This window comes from Pristiophorus japonicus, chromosome 5 (assembly GCF_044704955.1).
Source record: "Pristiophorus japonicus isolate sPriJap1 chromosome 5, sPriJap1.hap1, whole genome shotgun sequence".
Taxonomy (NCBI): domain Eukaryota; kingdom Metazoa; phylum Chordata; class Chondrichthyes; family Pristiophoridae; genus Pristiophorus; species Pristiophorus japonicus.
The window spans coordinates 241,992,330-242,013,096 of record NC_091981.1 but is presented as its reverse complement, the minus strand read 5'-3'; the positions used below and the strand labels follow the sequence as shown (position 1 = coordinate 242,013,096).

Sequence of the window (20,767 nt, the reverse complement as noted above, 5' to 3'; positions counted from 1 at the left end):
CCCCATTAACATAGGGGCCCATGTGGCAATAACTGTCTGGTTTCCCTTTTCTTGCAATGCCCTCTCCAAAGGAGGAGAAGAGCAAATCAGAGAGAGAGTCGTTGCCCTGTGGCTGTTGCCTGCTTTCTAGCAGACGTTAAAGTTCCTGTAGTGCTGCTTGAAGCAGAGCAGGAACTTTTCCCATCCCTACTAACAGCCCTCCCTCAACCACCATCACTATATTAAAAGAACCAGTTTAACAAGCCATTTATTTCATTGCTATTTGTGGGATCTTGTGCACAAAATGGTTGCCATGTTTATCTACGTAACAGTCACAGCACTTCAAACCAACTGATTGTATGTGTTTTGCTTTGAGATGTTTCTGTACGATGTGGACTATATAAATACAAGTTTCTTTCTTTTTAGAGACCAACCAGATTATAGCATTGGTTAAAGTTTGGAAACAAGTTGCTTGGCTGCAGTTAATGATGTGTACAAATGTAACTGAAATCAAGGGCTCAGAGAGTTCAGAGATCAAACCCAGGTCTTTCTGCTCATGGCACCGCCCATTGTGCACTGTGCTGTCCTCAAAAAACACGGAACTCTTGACCACATAGACATTTTCCTTCACATAAAGTGGTAGGGCATGAGTTCACATGTACAATTCCCCACATGATAAGTTCCTGATAATGTCAGTGGGAGGAAGCAAGAGCCTGAATGTCAGATGTATTTTACAGGAAGCGGGAGATGATCAAAGGGGCAGTCATCCTAGACCACTCTGGAAACCTTAGCTGGCTGAACAGCAGAAGCCAGTTCATTTGGCCATCTGCTTGTGACCGCTTGACCTGGGTATAGTGTACACAATTAGGTGACACTAGAGAGGAAAGGATAGGAATATTATATAGCTTACCAAATTGTTTTCAAATGTAAAGTAGTGCTAAATACCGACTGTTATGTCCAAATAAACACTTGTATTGGTAGGGTAATAACTAACTTTATTTTCAGACCCTCTAGAATCCTCCATCAATGAATAACAAAGTAACAAAGTAATTGCTACAATGTGCTTACTCCCATCAGATGGCCATTTATGTTCAGTTAACAATCTGAAAACATCATGCATATCATCTACCAGCCAACTGTCAGTGCAGTTAATGTTCAAAGTTAATGCAATTAATACAATCTATTACCACAGACTGCCAGACTACATATGGGAAATACTGAGGTTTCTGGCTTATCCTGCTCCACAACCTTCTCAATATCCAATTAAACATTGGGAAGATTGAAGCTATCATCTTTGGCCCTGCCACAAACTCTGTATCCCTGCCACTGATTCCATCTCCCTCAAAGGCTACTGTCTCCGGCTAAACCAGACTGTTCCTAATTTCATTGTCCTATTTGATCCCAATCTATCACAAAGACCCCCGACTTCCACCTCTATTACATCACTCGCCTCAAGTCCTATCTCAGTCAATCTGCCATTGAAACCCTTATCCATGCCTTTGTCACCTCCAGACTCAATTATTCCAATACTCTCCTGGATAGTCTCCCATCCTCAACCCTCACAGCTCAGTGGGCAGCACACTCATCTCTGAAGGTTGTGGGTTCAAGACCCACTCCAGGAACTTGACCACATAAATCTAGGCTGGCGCTCCAGTGCAGTGCTGAGGGAGTGCTGCACTGTCGGAGGTGCCGTCTTTTGGATGAGACGTTAAACCGAGGCCCCGTCTGCCCTCTCGTGTATATTAAAGATCCCACGGCACTATTTCGAAGAAGAGCAGGGGAGTTATCCCTGGTGTCCTGGCCAATATTTATCCCTCAATCAACATAACAAAAGCAGATTATCTGTTCATTATCACATTGCTGATTGTGGGAGCTTGTTGTGGCCAAATTGGCTGTCACGCTCCCACATTACAACAGTGACTACATTCTTGAAGTACTTTATTGGCTGTAAAGTGCTTTGAGACGTCGAGTGGTCATGAAAGGTGCTATATAAATCCAAGTATTTTTTAAAAATCCTCTGTAAACTTCAGTACATCCCAAATTTTGCTGTTTGTGGCCTAACTCACCAAGTACTGGTCACCAATGTTCCATGTGAGCTGCGCTTTGTTCTGCGCGGCCTGTTTCTGTTAACGCGTGGTCTCCTTAAATTTCAACGCCTGTGCAGTATTTACAATGTAAAGGCTGATGAGTGGGCTGTGCAGTATTTATAATGTAAAGGCCGATGAGTGGGCTATGCGGTATTTACAATGTAAAAGCCGGTGAGTGGGCTGTGCAGTATTTACAATGTAAAGGCCGGTGAGTGGGCTGTAAGGCCGGTGAGTGGGCTGTGCGGTATTTACAATGTAAAGGCCGGTGAGTGGGCTGTGCGGTATTTACAATGTAAAGGCCGGTGAGTGGACTGTGCAGTATTTACAATGTAAAGGCCGGTGAGTGGGCTGTGCAGTATTTACAATGTAAAGGCCGGTGATTGGCTGTGCAGTATTTACAATGTAAAGGCCGGTGAGCGGGCTGTGTGGTATTTACAATGTAAAGGCCGGTGAGTGGGCTGTGCATTATTTACATTGTAAAGGCCGGTGAGTGGGCTGTGCATTATTTACAATGTAAAGGCCGGTGAGCGGGCTGTGCATTATTTACATTGTAAAGGCCGGTGAGTGGGCTGTGCAGTATTTACAATGTAAAGGCCGGTGAGCGGGCTGTGCAGTATTTACAATGTAAAGGCCGGTGAGCGGGCTGTGCATTATTTACATTGTAAAGGCCGGTGAGTGGGCTGTGCGGTATTTACAATGTAAAGGCCGGTGAGTGGACTGTGCAGTATTTACAATGTAAAGGCCGGTGAGTGGGCTGTGCAGTATTTACAATGTAAAGGCCGGTGATTGGCTGTGCAGTATTTACAATGTAAAGGCCGGTGAGCGGGCTGTGTGGTATTTACAATGTAAAGGCCGGTGAGTGGGCTGTGCATTATTTACATTGTAAAGGCCGGTGAGTGGGCTGTGCATTATTTACATTGTAAAGGCCGGTGAGTGGGCTGTGCATTATTTACATTGTAAAGGCCGGTGAGTGGGCTGTGCATTATTTACATTGTAAAGGCCGGTGAGCGGGCTGTGCAGTATTTACAATGTAAAGGCCGGTGAGCGGGCTGTGCGGTATTTACAATGTAAAGGCCGGTGAGCGGGCTGTGCAGTATTTACAATGTAAAGGCCGGTGAGCGGGCTGTGCGGTATTTACAATGTAAAGGCCGGTGAGCGGGCTGTGCAGTATTTACAATGTAAAGGCCGGTGAGTGGGCTGTGCATTATTTACATTGTAAAGGCCGGTGAGTGGGCTGTGCATTATTTACATTGTAAAGGCCGGTGAGTGGGCTGTGCATTATTTACATTGTAAAGGCCGGTGAGTGGGCTGTGCATTATTTACATTGTAAAGGCCGGTGAGTGGACTGTGCAGTATTTACAATGTAAAGGCCGGTGAGTGGACTGTGCAGTATTTACAATGTAAAGGCCGGTGAGCGGGCTGTGCAGTATTTACAATGTAAAGGCCGGTGAGTGGACTGTGCAGTATTTACAATGTAAAGGCCGGTGAGTGGGCTGTGCAGTATTTACAATGTAAAGGCCGGTGAGTGGACTGTGCGGTATTTACAATGTGAAGGCCGGTGAGTGGACTGTGCGGTATTTACAATGTAAAGGCCGGTGAGTGGACTGTGCAGTATTTACAATGTAAAGGCCGGTGAGTGGGCTGTGCAGTATTTACATTGTAAAGGCCGGTGAGCGGGCTGTGCAGTATTTACATTGTAAAGGCCGGTGAGCGGGCTGTGCGGTATTTACAATGTAAAGGCCGGTGAGCGGGTTGTGCAGTATTTACAATGTAAAGGCCGGTGAGTGGACTGTGCAGTATTTACAATGTAAAGGCCGGTGAGTGGACTGTGCAGTATTTACAATGTAAAAGCCGGTGAGTGGGCTGTGCGGTATTTACAATGTAAAGGCCGGTGAGTGGGCTGTGCATTATTTACATTGTAAAGGCCGGTGAGTGGGCTGTGCGGTATTTACAATGTAAAGGCCGGTGAGCGGGCTGTGCGGTATTTACAATGTAAAGGCCGGTGAGCGGGTTGTGCAGTATTTACAATGTAAAGGCCGGTGAGCGGGCTGTGCAGTATTTACAATGTAAAGGCCGGTGAGCGGGCTGTGCGGTATTTGTAATGTAAAGGCCGGTGAGCGGGCTGTGCGGTATTTACAATGTAAAGGCCGGTGAGTGGACTGTGCAGTATTTACAATGTAAAGGCCGGTGAGTGGGCTGTGCAGTATTTACAATGTAAAAGCCGGTGAGTGGGCTGTGCGGTATTTACAATGTAAAGGCCGGTGAGTGGGCTGTGCATTATTTACATTGTAAAGGCCGGTGAGTGGGCTGTGCATTATTTACATTGTAAAGGCCGGTGAGTGGGCTGTGCATTATTTACATTGTAAAGGCCGGTGAGCGGAGTGCAGTATTTACAATGTAAAGGCCGGTGAGCGGGCTGTGCAGTATTTACAATGTAAAGGCCGGTGAGCGGGCTGTGCAGTATTTACAATGTAAAGGCCGGTGAGCGGGCTGTGCAGTATTTACAATGTAAAGGTCGGTGAGCGGGCTGTGCAGAAAGGCCAGTGAGCGGGCTGTGCAGTATTTACAATGTAAAGGCCGGTGAGCGGGCTGTGCAGTATTTACAATGTAAAGGCCGGTGTTCGGGCTGTGCGGTATTTACAATGTAAATGCCGGTGAACGGGTTGTGCGGAACTTGCAGATTACTGCGTGGCCGTGTGCACATGCACCTTAGCGTGAGCATTGCTGGTCACCCATCACCCTTGTTCTCGCTAACCTATATTGGCTCCCGTTCCCCCTTCGCATCCAATTTAAAATTCTCATCCTTGTGTTTAAATCCTTTATGGCCTCACCCCTCCATATCTGTAACCTCCTCCGGTCCTACAATTCCCTCCAAACTCTCCATTCCTCTGACTCTGGCCTTTTATGGATTCTCCACACACCTTTTGTCCCACCATTGCTGACCGTACCTTCAGACGTCTCCCATGTTCTGAAATGTCATTCCTTCTCCTCCTCTGTTAAGTCCCTTCTCAAAACCTGTCTCTTTGACCAAACATTTGATCCTATTAACTCCTTCTTTGTGCCTATTTTTGTCTGAATGTGCCTCTGCGAAAGCGTCTCGCCATGCTTTTCTTTGTTAAAGGCACTCTGTGAATGAAACTTCTTGTTGTCCAACCCCTCGAGAATCACACAATGCCACCAGAAATACAATCAAAACAATCATAACTCCACTATTTATGTCACATTATTATGACATAGATCCTCTATTTTCATATATATTTTGTCATTATTTTACATTTTCTTTGCTGGCGGACCCATTGTATAAATAGAATACTGCACAGATCCCAGTGATCTGATGTTTAAGAAACTTGTGAACCTGACCACATAGAACAAACTTGCAAATTCGGCAACTCTGGGTTATGTGGTCAGATCCATAGGCAGAATTGTTAGTTTTTAATGTTTGTGATTCAGGCATAAACATTAAATGTGTAGAAAGCTATGTTTAAATTGTCGATTTAAAAAAAACTTCTGTGACTTGAAGAAATTGTGAATGAATCATCATTCTTGGCAAAGCTGCCCTTGACTTGTTTAAACATTGCTTCGTTAGAAACTGCAATGCACATATCTTATTCCTGCAATCTCGCTCATGGTTGCTTGAGCAGGTACATCAGAGACTACCCACCTCACAGATTCTAGGTGTGCCTCTCCTTCCAGACATTGTGGACTGACCTCACAATTCTAGTATATCCAGTCCAATGCTTGCGAGAAAGCAAAGGCTGGCCACAGCATGAAGAATAATATCTCTTGTTGCTAGTTTCCAAAAGATGCACCTGCTCGATGTGATGGTGTGTGGCCTCCCCACAATAACTAGGTGTCATGTATTTAACCATCTTGCAATGACATAGTCATGTAACTGTAACTCATGTACACTGTACCTGTACACTAGAAATGCACACCCTGACCACAGGGGGTGAACTTGCGGGAGACACTCCTCACCTGGGTTTCCAGGTATAAAAGGGGAGGTCCCACCCAGGGTCAACACTCTTTGGTCCCGGCAATAAAGGTGAAGGTCACAGAGTGACCGTGTCTGATATATCCATGCCTCGTGTGAGTTTGTATTAAGGTGCAGGGACACTACATTTGGCGACGAGAAACGGGAACCACGAGGATGGCCACCGGTGGCACAGAGGAACATTACTGTGTGGGTGAGGACTGGGACGACTTCGTGGAAAGACTCCAGCAGTGCTTTGTCACAAAGGATTGGCTGGAAGAGACAGCGCTGACAAGCGGAGGGCGTTTCTACTGACCAGCTGCGGACCACAGACGTATGCACTGATGAAAGACCTGCTCGCACCCCAAAAGCCGGTGGACAAGTCCTTTGAAGAGCTCAGCCAGCTGATCAGTGAGCATCTCAAGCCGGCGAGTAGCCTACACATGGCCCGGCCCCGGTTCTATTCTCACCGGCATCGGGAGGGACAAAATGTCTCGGACTTCGTGGTGGAACTGCGGCGCTTGGCCAGTCTCTGTAAGTTCTCTGATGCCTACAGGGGGAAGATGTTAAGGGACTTTTTCATCGAGGGCATTAATCATGCCGGCATTTTCAGGAAGCTCATAAAGACTAAGGACTTGACTTTAGAAGGGGCAGCATTGATAGCTCAGACCTTTATGGCAGGGGAAGAGGAGACCAAGCTAATTTTCGCACGCAGCCCTGGTCCAAAGGTGGCGACGGACGAGGGAGTTAACATGGTGAACGCGGCTCAGGACCCCACAGACAGGCAAGGGCATTTTGAAACCACCCAGGCAGCAACAGGCTCTAGGGTGGGCCTGCAACAAAGACAATGGAAAGGGGATCAGCAATTCACGCCATCTCGAGGAACAATGTGTCCCGCGATGGGATCATTAACACCCACCATCAGAGTGCTTAGAAACAGCCAAATGGGCAATCAGAGAGGAATGCCTGGTAATAGTCCTTTTGTTAACAGCAATCTCAATCTCAGCTCATGCTGGAGATGCGGGGGTAGACACACTGCGAGAAGCTGCAGGTTGCAGCAATATACCTGTAGGATTTGTAATGTCAGTGGACACTTGGCCAGGATGTGCAAAAAGGCAGTAGCGAGGCTAATCTGCGAGACAGAGGAACCAGACGAGGGGTCTGCAATGCAGGATGAGGCCTGGGGTAAAGCCATAGATGCTGAAGTTCAGCGGGTTCACGTGGCTGACGTCCACAGCTCATACACTAAAACTCCACCCATGATGATGAAAGTCTTACTGAATGGCATCGCGGTGCACATGTAGCTGGATACGGGAGCTAGCCAATCACTCATGAGCGCCCAACAATTTGAGAGACTATGGCCACACAGAGCTAGCAGGCCCAAACTGGAACGCATTGAGACGCAGCTACGGATGTACACCAATGAGATCATCCCAGTGCTGGGCAGTGCAAACTTGGTGGTAACACATAATGGATTACAGAACCGGCTGCCACTCTGGATTGTTCCGGGAAATGGCCCCGCGCTCTTGGGGAGGAGTTGGCTAGCTGAGATGAATTGGAAATGGGGGGATGTGCACGCCATTTCATCCGTGGAGCGAAGTTCATGCTCACAGGTCCTGCAAAAATTCGGGTCACTGTTTCAACCTGGTGTCGGAACGTTCAAGGGCACCAAAGTAATGATACGCATCACTCCGGACGCCAGACCAGTGCACCACAAAGCCAGAACGGTGCCGTATGTGATGCGTGAAAAAATTGAATGTGAACTGGAAAGGCTGCTCAGAGAGGGCATAATTTCGGCCGTTGAATTCAGCGACTGGGCAAGTCCCATTGTTCCCGTTCCCAAAGCAGATGGCTCGGTTAGGATTTGTGGCGACTACAAAGTCACCATCAACCGAGTATCGCTGCAAGACCAATACCCGCTTCCGAGAGCGGAGGACCTTTTTGCCATGCTGGCAGGTGGCAAGCTGTTCACGAAGTTGGACCTCACTTCGGCCTACATGACTCAGGAACTGGCTGAAGAATCTAAGCTTCTGACCACCATCACGACACACAAGAGATTATTTGTCTACAACAGGTGTCCGTTTGGCATTCGTTCGGCAGCAGCCATCTTTCAGAGAAACATGGAAAGCTTGCTCAAATCCATTCCTGGAATGATCGTATTCCAAGACGACATTCTCATAACGGGTCGAGACACCGAAGAACACCTCCACAACCTGGAGGAGGTGCTACGCCGATTGGATTGGTAGGCTTTCGGCTGAAAAAGGCCAAGTGTGTGTTTTTGGTCCCAAAGGTCGAGTTTTTGGGCAGGAGGGTTGCCGCGGGCAGGATCCGGCCCACTGAATCAAAAACGGAGGTGATCCGCCGGGCGCCCAGGCCCGGCAACACATCGGTGTTGCGATCATTCCTGGGACTTTTGAACTATTTTGGGAACTTTCTGCCGATCTTAAGCACATTGCTGGAGCAATTACACATGCTCCTGTGTAAAGGTTGTGAATGGTTTTGGGGGGACTGTGAAGAACGGGCTTTCAATAAGGCGAGGAACCTGCTGTGTTCCAACAAACTGTTGACTTTGTATGACCCTTGTAAAAAAAACTGGTCTTAACATGCGATGCGTCATCCTATGGGGTTGGGTGTGTGTTGCAGCAGGGTAACGATGACGGCCGACTCCAACCAGGTCACTCTCCCAGGCAGAGCGTGGATACGGCATGGTCGAAAAGAAAGCACTCACTTGTGTGTACGGTGTGAAAAAGATGCACCAGTACCTTTTTGGTAGACAGTTCAAGCTAGAGACGGACCACAAGCCGTTAACATCCTTGTTGTCCGCCAGCAAGGCTGTCAACGCCAATGCATCAGCTCGCATACAGTGCTGGGCCCTCACGCTGGCTGCATATGACTACACCATACGGCACCGGCCAGGCACCGAAAATTGCGCTGACGCGCTCAGCAGGCTCCCACTGGCCATCACTGAGGGGGTATCGGAGCAGAGCGCTGAGATGGTCATGGCCATTGAGGCTTTTGACACCGCGGGCTCCCCCATCACAGCCCGCCAGATCAAACTCTGGATCAACAGGGACCCCCTCCTATCCATGATAAAGAAATGCGTCCTGGCTGGGAATTGGGCGCACGCACACAGGGCGTGCCCCGAGGAAGTCAGACCGTTTCAGAGACGGATGGATGAACTCTCCATCTAAGCTGACTGCCTGCTATGGGGCAGCCGGGTAGTCATGCCCCAGAAAGGAAGGGAAGCGTTCATCAGAGAACTCCACAGCGAGTACCCTGGCATCGTGTTAATGAAGGCCATTGCCCAGTCACATGTATGGTGGCTGGGGATTGACTCAGACCTGGAACGCTGGGTTCGCAGGTGCATGACGTGTGCCCAGCTGGGCAATGCCCCCAGGGAGGCCCCACTCAGCCCGTGGCCCTGGCCCACCAGACCATGGTCACGTATTCACGTAGACTATGCGGGCCCGTTCATGGGAAAAATGTTCCTGATCGTTGTCGATGCATACTCGAAGTGGATCGAGTGCATCATATTGAACTCGTGCACGACATCCATCACCGTGGAGCGTCTGCGTACGATTTTCGCGACCCATGGATTGCCAGACATCCTGGTCAGCGACAATGGCCCGTGTTTCACCGGCCATGAATTCCAGGAGTTTATGTTGGGCAATGGTATCAAGCACGTCTGGACAGCGCCATTCAAGCCGGCTTCCAATGGCCAGGCGGAACAGCGGTCCAAGTCATAAAACAGGGCATGCTACACATCCAAGGACCCTCCCTTCAGTACCGCCTATCGCGCCTCCTGCTGGCCTACAGGTCCCGCCCGCGCTCGCTCACGGGAGTCCCGCCAGCGGAACTCCTCATGAAACGCACGCTCAAGATGCGGCTGTCCCTCATTCACCCAGCCCTGGCAGACATTGTTGAGGGCAAGCGCCAGTCCCAAACCGAACTCCATGACCGAAACTCAAGAGGGAGGTGTATAGAAATAGATGACCCGGTATTTGTTCTTAACCATGCTTTGGGACCCAAGTGGCTTGAGGGCACCATAATTGGCAAAGAAGAGAATAGAGTAATAGTGGTCTGACTAAACAATCGGCAGATATGCCGCAAACACTTGGACCAAGTAAAGAAAAGGTTCAGCATAGACATGGAGGAACCGGAAGAAAAGCATGATGAGATAGCACCCACACCACTGCCAACGGACGAGCAACAAAGATAGCCCTCAGCATGCACAGTCCCTGCGGCCAGCCCGGACAGGCCGGAATCACCTCAAGTGACAGAGACGCGTGCCGGGGCTCAGCCACCAGAGCCACAACTGCGGAGCTCCACGAATGAGCGTCGACCACCTGACTTAACCTCTGAAACAAAAAGACTTAAGGGGGGAGGTGATGTCATGTATTTAACCATCTTGCAATGACATAGTCATGTAACTGTAACTCATGTACACTGTACCTGTACACTAGAAATGCACACTCTGACCACAGGGGGTGAACTTGCGGGAGACACTCCTCACCTAGGTTTCCAGGTATAAAAGGGGAGGTCCCACCCAGGGTCAACACTCCTTGGTCCCGGCAATAAAGGTGAAGGTCACAGAGTGACCATGTCTGATATATCCATGCCTCGTGTGAGTTTGGAGTAAGGTGCAGGGACACTACACTAGGTACCACTGGGACGCATCCCAGTCTGAAGGAGTGATATTCAGCCATTACCTGGAACTAGAAAGCAGTCAGAGACTGGTGAGGCTTACTTGGCACGAAACCTCTCCTCTGCTCAAACACTCACCTCTCAGGAGGAGCAACACTGGTCCTAACATTTGCAGGCCAAGGCAGTGACACCAACCAAGAGGCCCATAAGGAGGCAGGACTCCCTCATTCCTTGATGCAACTGAACCCCAGAGTCCAAAAACAAATTACTTCAATCTTAGAACCTAATTTTCGCCCCACTCATTCATTCATACCACTGTTGGGGCCAGAATTTTCAACTGCCTTGTTACTAGATTCTGAAACTCCCACCCTAGACACTTGAAGCTTTCTTTCACAACATTTAAAAACCATAAAGATAAAATATATCAACTGCGTAACTTCTAAGTTTCTGTTTCCTAACTCTTACTCTGTAACTCAGCACCTGTTCCTTTATTCCTTTTATCTATTACTGTTCTTCGCTCGCTTATGCAAAGTGCCTTGGGACATTTTTATGTCAAACGTACAAGGTGCTATTATAGTGAAAGCACCGTCATGACAAGAAGCCTCAAAATATCAATGTACTTCTCCCACAGCAGGTATAATTAAATGTAAACTCTGGAAAAATACAAAAAGCGTTGCACTGTTTGATATTCTCTATTTGTAGCACTGAATGTAACCTGCCAGCATGTTGCTGTATTTGCACTGGCTGCAGTTTCAGTACTGTAAGTATTGACCTGCTGAATATTTCCAGTATGTCCTCTGGTTACTGACCCTTCTGCCACTGGAAACAGTTTCTCCTTATTTACTCTATCGAAATCCTTCATGATTTTGAACACCTCTATCAAATCTCATCTTAACCATCTCTGCTCTGAGGAGAACAACCCCAGTTTCTCCAGTCTCTCCATGTAACTGAAGGCTTTCATCCCCGATACCATTCTAGTAAATCTCCTCTGCATCCTCTCTAAGGCCTTGACATCCTTTCTAATTGGGCACAATACAACAGTCAGCAGGCCTCTCTGTTTTAAAAGGTGATAAAGGTCTTGCAAGGCTCTTTACCATGACAATGCAAAATGGGCTGGATTTTCGGCTTGTTGTTGCCTTTGTTTTGCCCCGGAGGGGCCTCAATGGCAGCGGTAAGCTGTCCCAGGCGGGCGGCCAACTTCCAGCGCCCCACCAGTGTTTTCTGGCCCAGTTTCGGCAGGGCATGGAGCATTACCACCTGGAAGAGGTGAGCTGGTGTGCAACGTCCCTGGTTGTGACACCGGCTTGAGTTTTGGCTCCTGCCCGATCTGTAGCGCTCCGTAGAGCGCCGTGCTGGGACCGCCTGTGAAAGCGGGTGGTCCGACCTGTAGCGGCTGCACTGAGGTAAGTAATACCGACCTCAGGTAAGTGTGATTGTTTTATTTTTGCGATTTATATTGAGATATCGTGAGTTATTTATTGGGAATGATTTTGGTGGGTTTTTAATCAGGTTTTTTTTCTCCCCCCATGCCTCTCTTACAGCGCTTTGATGTCAGCTGTTTAGCTCGGGATTTTTGCATGCTCAGCTGGCCTAGTGCCCTCAGAGAAATGTGCAACACTTCCCTTAGCGCTCTGCCCCACACTCAGGGCCCAGCTGCCAAATTTTGATGACTGAGGCGTAAATTATTCCTGATGCAAACTGTACCGCCCCGCTGCCATTACTGCCCCGAAATGAGCAAAAACGAAAATCCAATAAGCTTCTTTTTATAATCACTAACAGGAGATGTATAATTAACTTCAAGTCTTGTAACTGTAAAACTCTGTTTTAAATAATCAAGCACTTGTGTAACTATAATTCCAGGGTCTTTCCAGGGCATTACGAAGTTTGCTCTAAACAATCATCAACAAAACTCTATGCATACAATCAGCTACAAAATAAGAAGTGCATTTTTACCCTTGTTTCTAATTTTAAAATTCCCAGCTTCTTCCCCTTTTCTCTTGTCAACTCTTGAACGTGCTGACTCGTGCTGGACTATAACTTAGTGTCAGCTGTGGCTCAGTGGGTTGCACTCACAACTCTGAGTCAGAAGGTTGTGGGTTCAAGTCCCACTCCAAGGACTTGAGCTCAAAAATCTAGGCTAACACTCCAGTGCAGTGCTGAGGGAGAGCTGCACTGTTGGAGGTGCCGCCTTTCAGATGAGACGTTAAACCAAAGCCCCGTCTACTTGCTCAGATGGACGTTAAAAAATCCCATGGCACTATTTCGAAGAAGAGCAAGGGAGCTATCCCCGGTGTCCTGGCCAATATTTATCCCTCAATCTACATAACAAACCAGATTATCTGATCATTATCACATTGCTGTTTGTGGGAGCTTGCTGTGTGCAAATTAACTGCCGCATTTCACACATTACAACAGTGACTGCACTCCAAAAGTACTTCATTGGCTGTAGAGTGCTTTGAGATGCCGGTGATTGTGAAAGGCACTGTATAAATGCCAGTCTTTCTCCCCCCCCCAGGCCCCACCCTCCGTAGGCACGAGCAATCCTCCAGTATTTTATCTTCATGTGTGAACCAAGAAAGTCAGTTTCAGCATTTTTGACACATTTTCCCATTTTTTTCCCCGGAAGGCTAAATTTTTACCTCTGTTAATGGTTCTGGAGGTTCTAGAGGTGGTGGTGGTGGAAGAGACACAAAAGCTGAAGTGCGCGATGGAAACATGTCAGCAGGAGGTGGCGGCAAATCTAGGCTTGGGTGCTCTGTGAATCTTTTTGGTGGCTCTGGAGGCCCTGCTGAATAAGGTGCTGGAAAACCTGGCTTAGTAGTAGCATTCCAAAACTCCAGATCTGGGGAGGCTTGAGATGTAACTGTCATTGCTTTCGCATTACAGGTTTTCTCTGTTTCATTGATGTCCTGCATTAAGTCTGCCATTAAGGCATCAAAGTCGGTGTCTTCCAGTGAATTGAGGGACTCTAGCAGAACAAAAGAGCAAAAAGAGGAAAAGTAACATTGACTGGTAATACAAAAGGCAAAGCAATTGTAAACGTAAAGGGGCCGAAATTGCCCACTGCCTGAAACGAGGCGCACCTACCGTTTTCAAAGTATTCTGGCCGTCCCAATGCACGGGATGGCCATTCCATAGATATTCAGCTCTTCGGGTTTTTTTTGGAGCGGGGCGGAAATGGCCTCATTATCGGGGCAGAAGTGGAGGCGGGGCACAGTGACCGACGCTGCAAGGCATTAGTGCCGCGCCGATGACATCATCGCGCTGGCGCGTCACAACGTCTCTCCCTTTCAGTTAAAGGGGAGGGCCGCTGCAAACTCTGCAGCCACTTTAGTGACAAACACTGGGCCACCAGGGAAGGTTTTGGCGGGCCAAGGGCCTGGCACCCAAGAGGGGGTACCAAGCTGCTAGTTGGTGGCCCGGCTAAACCCGCGGCCATAATTGTCGGCCCGACCTGGCGATTAGTCGGCCGACAAAAAAAATTAACATGGCGTCGCTGACAGCGCCACCTCCTCTTTGAGGGCGGCCATGCCGCCAAGCCATAGAGAATGTACCGACAGCAAACGCTGTCAGTGGCACCGACCGGCGGCGGGGCCGATCCTGCTGGGCAATTCCGGGAAAGGGGCAATTTCCGGAGGGTCAATTTCCGGAAGGGGTCCCCGTCAGTCTGTAAGGGGTCAGCGCGTGTACGCCGCAGCAGGAAAACGGGTGGAGTGATCCCCTACCCCGCTCCAAACCTAAGGAAGGGCAATTTTCAAAATGGCGGCCCCTCCACGGAGACTCGGCGGCCATTCCACACCGACCCGTGGCCGCCCTTTCGGGTGGCCGGAGGCCTTATAGAAAGGGGCAATTTCGGCCCCAAAACATTGTTCTGAAAGAGCAAATTCTGGCGACAGTAATGGAATGGTGCCTTGGTTTCCTCTCCCGTCACCTCTTGGACCTTGGCTGGAACACCACTCTGGGTAATGAGCTGAAAGTCTCTTCTGCTTGCCAGATGTAAGGGTTCTACGTGAAATGAGTCTGAATGGGGCGTGGGACTAAATTGGATAGCTACTCTCAATATAATTCTGAATGAGTCACAAAACAAAGCTCCATCAATTTATAGTCTGGGCTAGAGTTCGCTATAGCCTGCTTTTGGGTGCAGTATTGTTGGCACATGTCCAGCACACAGCCAAATCAGGAGGCTCGAGGCTTGGCAGAAATTGGGCCCCAGGCCTCATTCTGATGATTGTGATGAGCTGCTGGTACCTGTCACGCCTCCAGAGGCCGCTTTCCAATTTGTGCAGCTCCAATTTGGGCCAGCTGACTCGTTGTGATTAGGGGCCTATATGTAAATGAGGGGCCTAAGGACAGTCTTAGGTCTCCTCACAAATATTGGTCTGTGATGGATGGTACAAGACTGCCCTGCTCAGTATTCATCAGTAGCTGCCAACTAAAGGTAAATTTTAAAAAATTACCCCAGGAACCAAGAGGAGCAGGAGAGACGAGATTGATTCTGGGTATTGGAAAAATAGGATAGGTTAAAGAAGTTGGGATGGTTTTCTTTGCAAGAGCGGGGACTTAGAGGTGATTTAACTGACATTTTCAACATTGTGAAGTGGAATTGGCAAAAGGTTCAAAAACCAGGTGACACAAGTTAAAAATGAACAAGTTAGGAGTAAGAAGAGAAGTCAGACCAAACTTAATCATTCAAAGGTTAACCGACTTACATTTTAATATCAACCATTACTACTTATTGCACTTGACCCAACACACGAGCACAGACAGCGTCACTCAAAGATGCTCTTACCATTTACATTCGTAAAACCGATCGAGAGTTTGAACTCGGTATCCTGACTGGGTTTTGTAGATTCAGGTGGGATGGTATCCACCCCTAAACTCTGTAAGAAGATTTGAAGAGCAAAAAGTTTAACATTTTAAATTCCCAGCACAAAAACAAATGACAAATAGGATGCAAAATTTTGCAGGCATCGGAACATTGAGGATGTGGGTAAAATTTGGGCTGATCCAGGGATCTATCTTTTTCTACGTATGGGGGAGGGAAGCAATCCTGGGGGCGTGTGGGGGGGGAGGGGTGGTACGCAGAGCCTGGAGGTGGGCTGGAGCATTTTAGTGGGGGCAGGAGAAACACTCCTACTCCTTCCGGTGCCCCCCAAAAAATAACATTTTGATAAATGTGCCAGCTTTTTGAGCGTTCTTTAAGGACTGGTGGTTGGGCTACACCATGGCAGGGACCAATGGATAGGGCAAGCGTAGCCTGATCCCCGCGATTGGTCCATGAAAATCACATCGGTGCCTACACGGGCGAATAACCCTGATGTAAATATTCAAATAATGCTCCCGCTTGTTTTGGCCGGGAGCACTGGGTGCCTATGCACGCAGATCACATCGGGCGGGTCTCTTGTGAGTTCTCAGCAGGATCCGTGTCTCACCATTCTTCTTGTCGCTGCCGCCCCGTTCTTGCCAGGCGATGGGGACGGGGAGGAGGGGCGTGAGGGGGACGACAACAGATGAAAATCGGCCCCTTTAGTCACCTCACAGCTCAGAATGTTAATACAACTGTGCAGCACATGAATCTGTAGGAAACTGAGCATTGGATTTGTATCGCTGAACTCCCTGACATTTTGAAAGCCTGATCAAATGGCATTAGAACTAAAACAGTTGCTCTTGCATATGCTATCAACCTCTGAGTTTTGAAATAGGAATGAAAGACAAACTACATTTCAGTTTATTGTTTAGATGATCTTGCACAGTTTGAATTGAAAATCATATTTAATTTAATTACTAGGTTCTGGCTGTCTTGTACTGGTAATAATTTATTTAAACATCTCCCACTTGAGATTCTTGATATCCGGTGAGGGGGAATGAAGCTGACAGCTGAGCTGCACATTGGAGCTTTTCAACAGTTCATTGTTCATCTGTTTAAAATGCCACTGAGCCCAGCCAAATGTCACTCAGAGGCACTTCAGACAGATGTGCAATAAACTGTTGAAAAGCCCTGACGCGCTCAGCTGATTAAAGTGCAGGGGGAGCACAGTGCAGTGGACTGTTCAAGCGCTGACTGGTAGTTGGTTGGTGGGTGCTTGGTTACTGATGGAGCCTGCAACTCCCAGGCACCCGCCCTCCGCCCTCCAACACCCCCCCCTCCCCGTCCCACTCCCGCTCTTCCACCAACAACGCCACTGAACCAATTAATGTCACAACTTCAGCAAGTTCCACATTGAACAGAAACTCTTTACCCGCTCAGTCATTGAATTAATTCTAGCTGAGCGGGTGAGCTTATCCTTAACTGGTTCTTTTAACTTCCCCGGTGGAAAACTACTTCTTCTTTCTCTGAAAGCACCATAACAGAAGCTTTAGCAGTTTTTTCAGAAACAAATAGTGTAATGTATGCATCTGTGAGTATGCTCACAAAAAAGAGTTTTAGAGCTGTTGACCAGGCCGCAGGCAATTTCTGCGGTCTACAGGAGTCCATGTTCCACGTTTTTATTGGATGTGCAAGGTTGCAGCCCCGCTTCTAATATTTGAAGGGGCTGCTCCTCAAATTCTGGTTGCACTTCAGTCCCATGCTCCTGATCTTTGGGCACCCTGTGCGGAGAGGAGCGGGCAGGTCGGAAGGCCTCCTCGTAGGACTGTTCCTGGGCATGGCCAAGGGGGCCATCAGCTGGTCCAGGCAGCGGGCAGTCGAGGGGGTTGTTCAGCCTGACTACCTGCCTCTCTTCCGTGGATATATCTGAGCCAGGGTGCCCCTGGAGTTGGAGCACGCGGTGTTCACTGGTACGCTTGCAGCCTTCCGCGAGAGGTGGGTGCCGGAGGGACTGGAGTGCATCATCACCCCCAGCAACCAATTTTAATTTGATCTTAATGTCTAAAGTTTAATTTGTTTAAGTTGTCGGTTTTAGTGTCCACCCCCCCAACCCCCTTAACCCCCTTTTAGCCAGCGGGGCCCTTATATAATTTGTGTTCTTAGTGCCCTCAAAACCCCCCCCCCCAAAAAAAAACAAGGGGGCACTTGAAAAGTTTTTGGAGTGTGACCCTCCTTTAATCAGGGGGCACTTGATTACTGATACAACTAAAATAGTTGCAGAGCTGTTGAGTTGGGAGTGGCTCACGTGATGTTCACAAGACTCAATAAAACCCCAGCTAGTTGGGTTCAGGGGATCCACGATGAGGCAGGTGGTTGTGAGCCTGGTGGATGAACTGGTAATGTGTAGTGTGATTGTTAAACGTTTGCTAATAAACCAACCAATTCTTAATAGCAATGTGTTGCTATGAATTCTTAAGCAAAGGACCCATGAAGCAAATACATTACAAATAGTTAACCATTCCAACCCCCTTTTTTGTTTATTGGGGCAGCAAACCGCCTATATTGTCTCATTCAACAGCACCTCCCAAACTCGAGCCCACCACCATCTTAAAGGGCAAAGGCAACAGGTGCATAGGAACGCCACCACCTTCAAGTTGCCCTCCCACTTAAACACCATCTCGACTTGGAAATATATCGTTGCTCCATCATCATCACTTGGTCAAAATTCTGGAACTCCCTTCCAAACAGCACTGTGGGAATACCTTCATCACATAGATAGCAACGGTTCAAGAGGAAGGCCCACCACCATCTTCTAAAGGGCTACTAGGGATGGGCAATAAATGTCGGCCTTGCTATCGATGGGTGTATCCCGAGAGTGAATTTTTAAAATCTTTACTGGCGGCGAGCGAGGCTCTTCACCGACGGTGGCTCTCAGAAAGTTGCCCCCAGAAACTGCCGCAGAGAAAAGCAAGAAAAAAGCTAATGGTTTCAGTTTATCACCAGATTTGCTGCCATTTTAACCCACATCTCTGCTATCATTAAACAAGAGCAGAAAGCATCGCGGGGTTAGAATGTCCCTGGAGTTCTCCTGAGCTCCCGCCATAACTTTGAGATTGGCTGAAAGCCTGTAGAAATGGCGCAAACTGCAGCTTACGCCATTCCTCTAGCATCTCTGCTAATCTTCCCCAAGCTGTGGTGGGGGATTGCGGAGAACCTCCCCCCCACTGCCGCGGAACTTCTAGGTACTTATATTGTTCCAGCAGTTGCATCGATTCACTGCATTGAACCACGGCACGGTAGAGGTGAGCCAAGTAAGCATCTATCAACTGCTGTTGGGCTCGTGGAAGGAAATCAAATCAGGAAACCTGCATTTTTTAAGAATCTGTCTACCAGCAAATGTTTCTTTTGTCTGTCAGTGAAATGATTGGGGAGGGACGGAAAGAGCAAAATCTGAGCCAGACACACAGAAAGCTCAGTAATTGGCTGGATTGCCCAGCTTTTTTTTTCCCTAAAGTGATATTGTGGAAAATGTGATGTCGGATATTAATGAGAACAAAATATAGACATGTTGAATATATCTGTTTTTATACCAGTCTGAAAAAAATGGAAAATAACCCCACAAAGGAATAGCAGGCCTCCAAAGGTAATTCAACCCAACATCAAACCCAAAATGTAGTATAACAAGCAGCTGGCAGGATAGAAACCTGCAAAAACCTGTACTGACAGCTTGGAATAACTTCGAGAAAAGTGAATATTTACAAGAGGAAGAACCCAGAAGCAGACTGTTTTACCTAATGTTTTTTTCAATCACTAATAGAAATCTGCAATAAATTGTTGGCAAACCATCTTGATATTGAGATCTAAAATGGTATAGAGCCATCTTTTTGAAAAAGTGCTTGGTAAATCTTTTTATTTGCTTCATTATTTTGTTAAAACAATGCACAAAGCTATTTTACCTGAATGTATTAAGCAATGCAGAAACAGAACCTTCCATATGTCTTTGCCAATCTCTGTATGAACGGGCATATCACTATTGAATATGTAACTGCAATTGTAATTATTTTTTTAAAATTAGACATGTCAACTTGTGCCTGATATCAGAGTGACAAAAGTGACATGTAACTCTTCCATCTCTTCTCCCACCCCAATGCAAAAAACAAATCACTTTCTGATGATAAAGACATCCCTTTACTAAAATCAGCCAGAGCGGAGGCTGACATGTAATCAGTGTGTGGCTTTCAAACTAAAATGAAAACATTTTGATAGAACATTTTCTCTCCTCATTGTCAGAATCTTTCTGCCCCTCTAATCTGTTTTGTAGTTCTATTGAGTTTGGCCCTTTGGCTACCAAGTTGCTCATTTGAAAATACTACTAACCTGTGTCAACAAGTCCATCTCTCCTAAGAGATCACTGAACATGGCGTCTATGTCATCACTGACATTACCTCCTCCGGACTCCATCTGTAAAGGTACAAAGTAGTCAGTCAAAATAGGAACCGATACATGATGTTAAAAGGCTTGCTAGGAAGTTACTCTGTTTCAGTCTCAGGAATAAATTTCAAATTGTGTTAACTGAACAGCTGACTTTTCTTTATTTCCAACTTCTTCCTTTTTCTCTTGAAGGTGCTGACTCTTCTTGGGGTACAGTCCCACAGCAACCACCTCGGGTACCTTGCATAAAGCAGACATTTTTCACTTGAACCTTGAGAAGGTTATTTGACCATAGAGAAGACATCACAGGAGAGTTTGATCCTGATTTCATCCAACATGTCAACATACTCCAGCAAGTATCGTGGATAGTGGTCAGCAGCAGAAATTCTGACTAAATTTTCCTCTTCCTAGCCCAGGATAACTGATGTCAATTGTAGCTCCCAAACTGCTGCTCTGACGGAGATCAGTTAGCTCAGTAATGACTAGAGATTGATCTGGGATCTTTCTGCACTGTCTGGCTCAGTATCATGCCATATGGTAGATTTACACATTGAGTCACTGTGGAAGTAGTTTCATGGCACTGTGGGAGCCCAATTTAAATATGTTAATAAGCGCCCCGCCTTTCCACGATAGAACACTTGGATGCCTTGAGATCCGCCGTCTTTTGCGTTACACCTTTTAACCCCCTTCCGCTCATCACGGGGAAGGGGTTAATATTGAGGCTGTTAACCGATTCTCTCTCCACAGATACTACCTGACCTGCTGAGCATTTCCACCATTTTCTGATTTCATTTTGATATCCAGCATTCACAGTATTTTGCTTTTGTACACTTAAAGTGTGCTGATGGT

At 47.5% G+C, this 20,767-nt stretch overlaps 1 protein-coding gene across 7 annotated transcripts in view; it reads right to left on the bottom strand.

Moving 5' to 3' along the window:
* The window catches only part of apbb1ip (amyloid beta (A4) precursor protein-binding, family B, member 1 interacting protein), a 213,393-nt gene that overhangs the window by 127,018 nt on the left and 65,608 nt on the right, over nt 1-20,767 (bottom strand). For all 7 annotated transcript variants that reach the window (XM_070881446.1, XM_070881453.1, XM_070881451.1 and 4 more), the window contains exons 2-4: nt 19,865-19,948; nt 15,470-15,560; nt 13,320-13,648 (exon numbers count right to left, since the gene is read on the bottom strand). In XM_070881446.1, the coding sequence (XP_070737547.1) occupies nt 13,320-13,648; nt 15,470-15,560; nt 19,865-19,948 (504 nt within the window). The remainder of the gene's footprint in view (nt 1-13,319; nt 13,649-15,469; nt 15,561-19,864; nt 19,949-20,767) is intronic.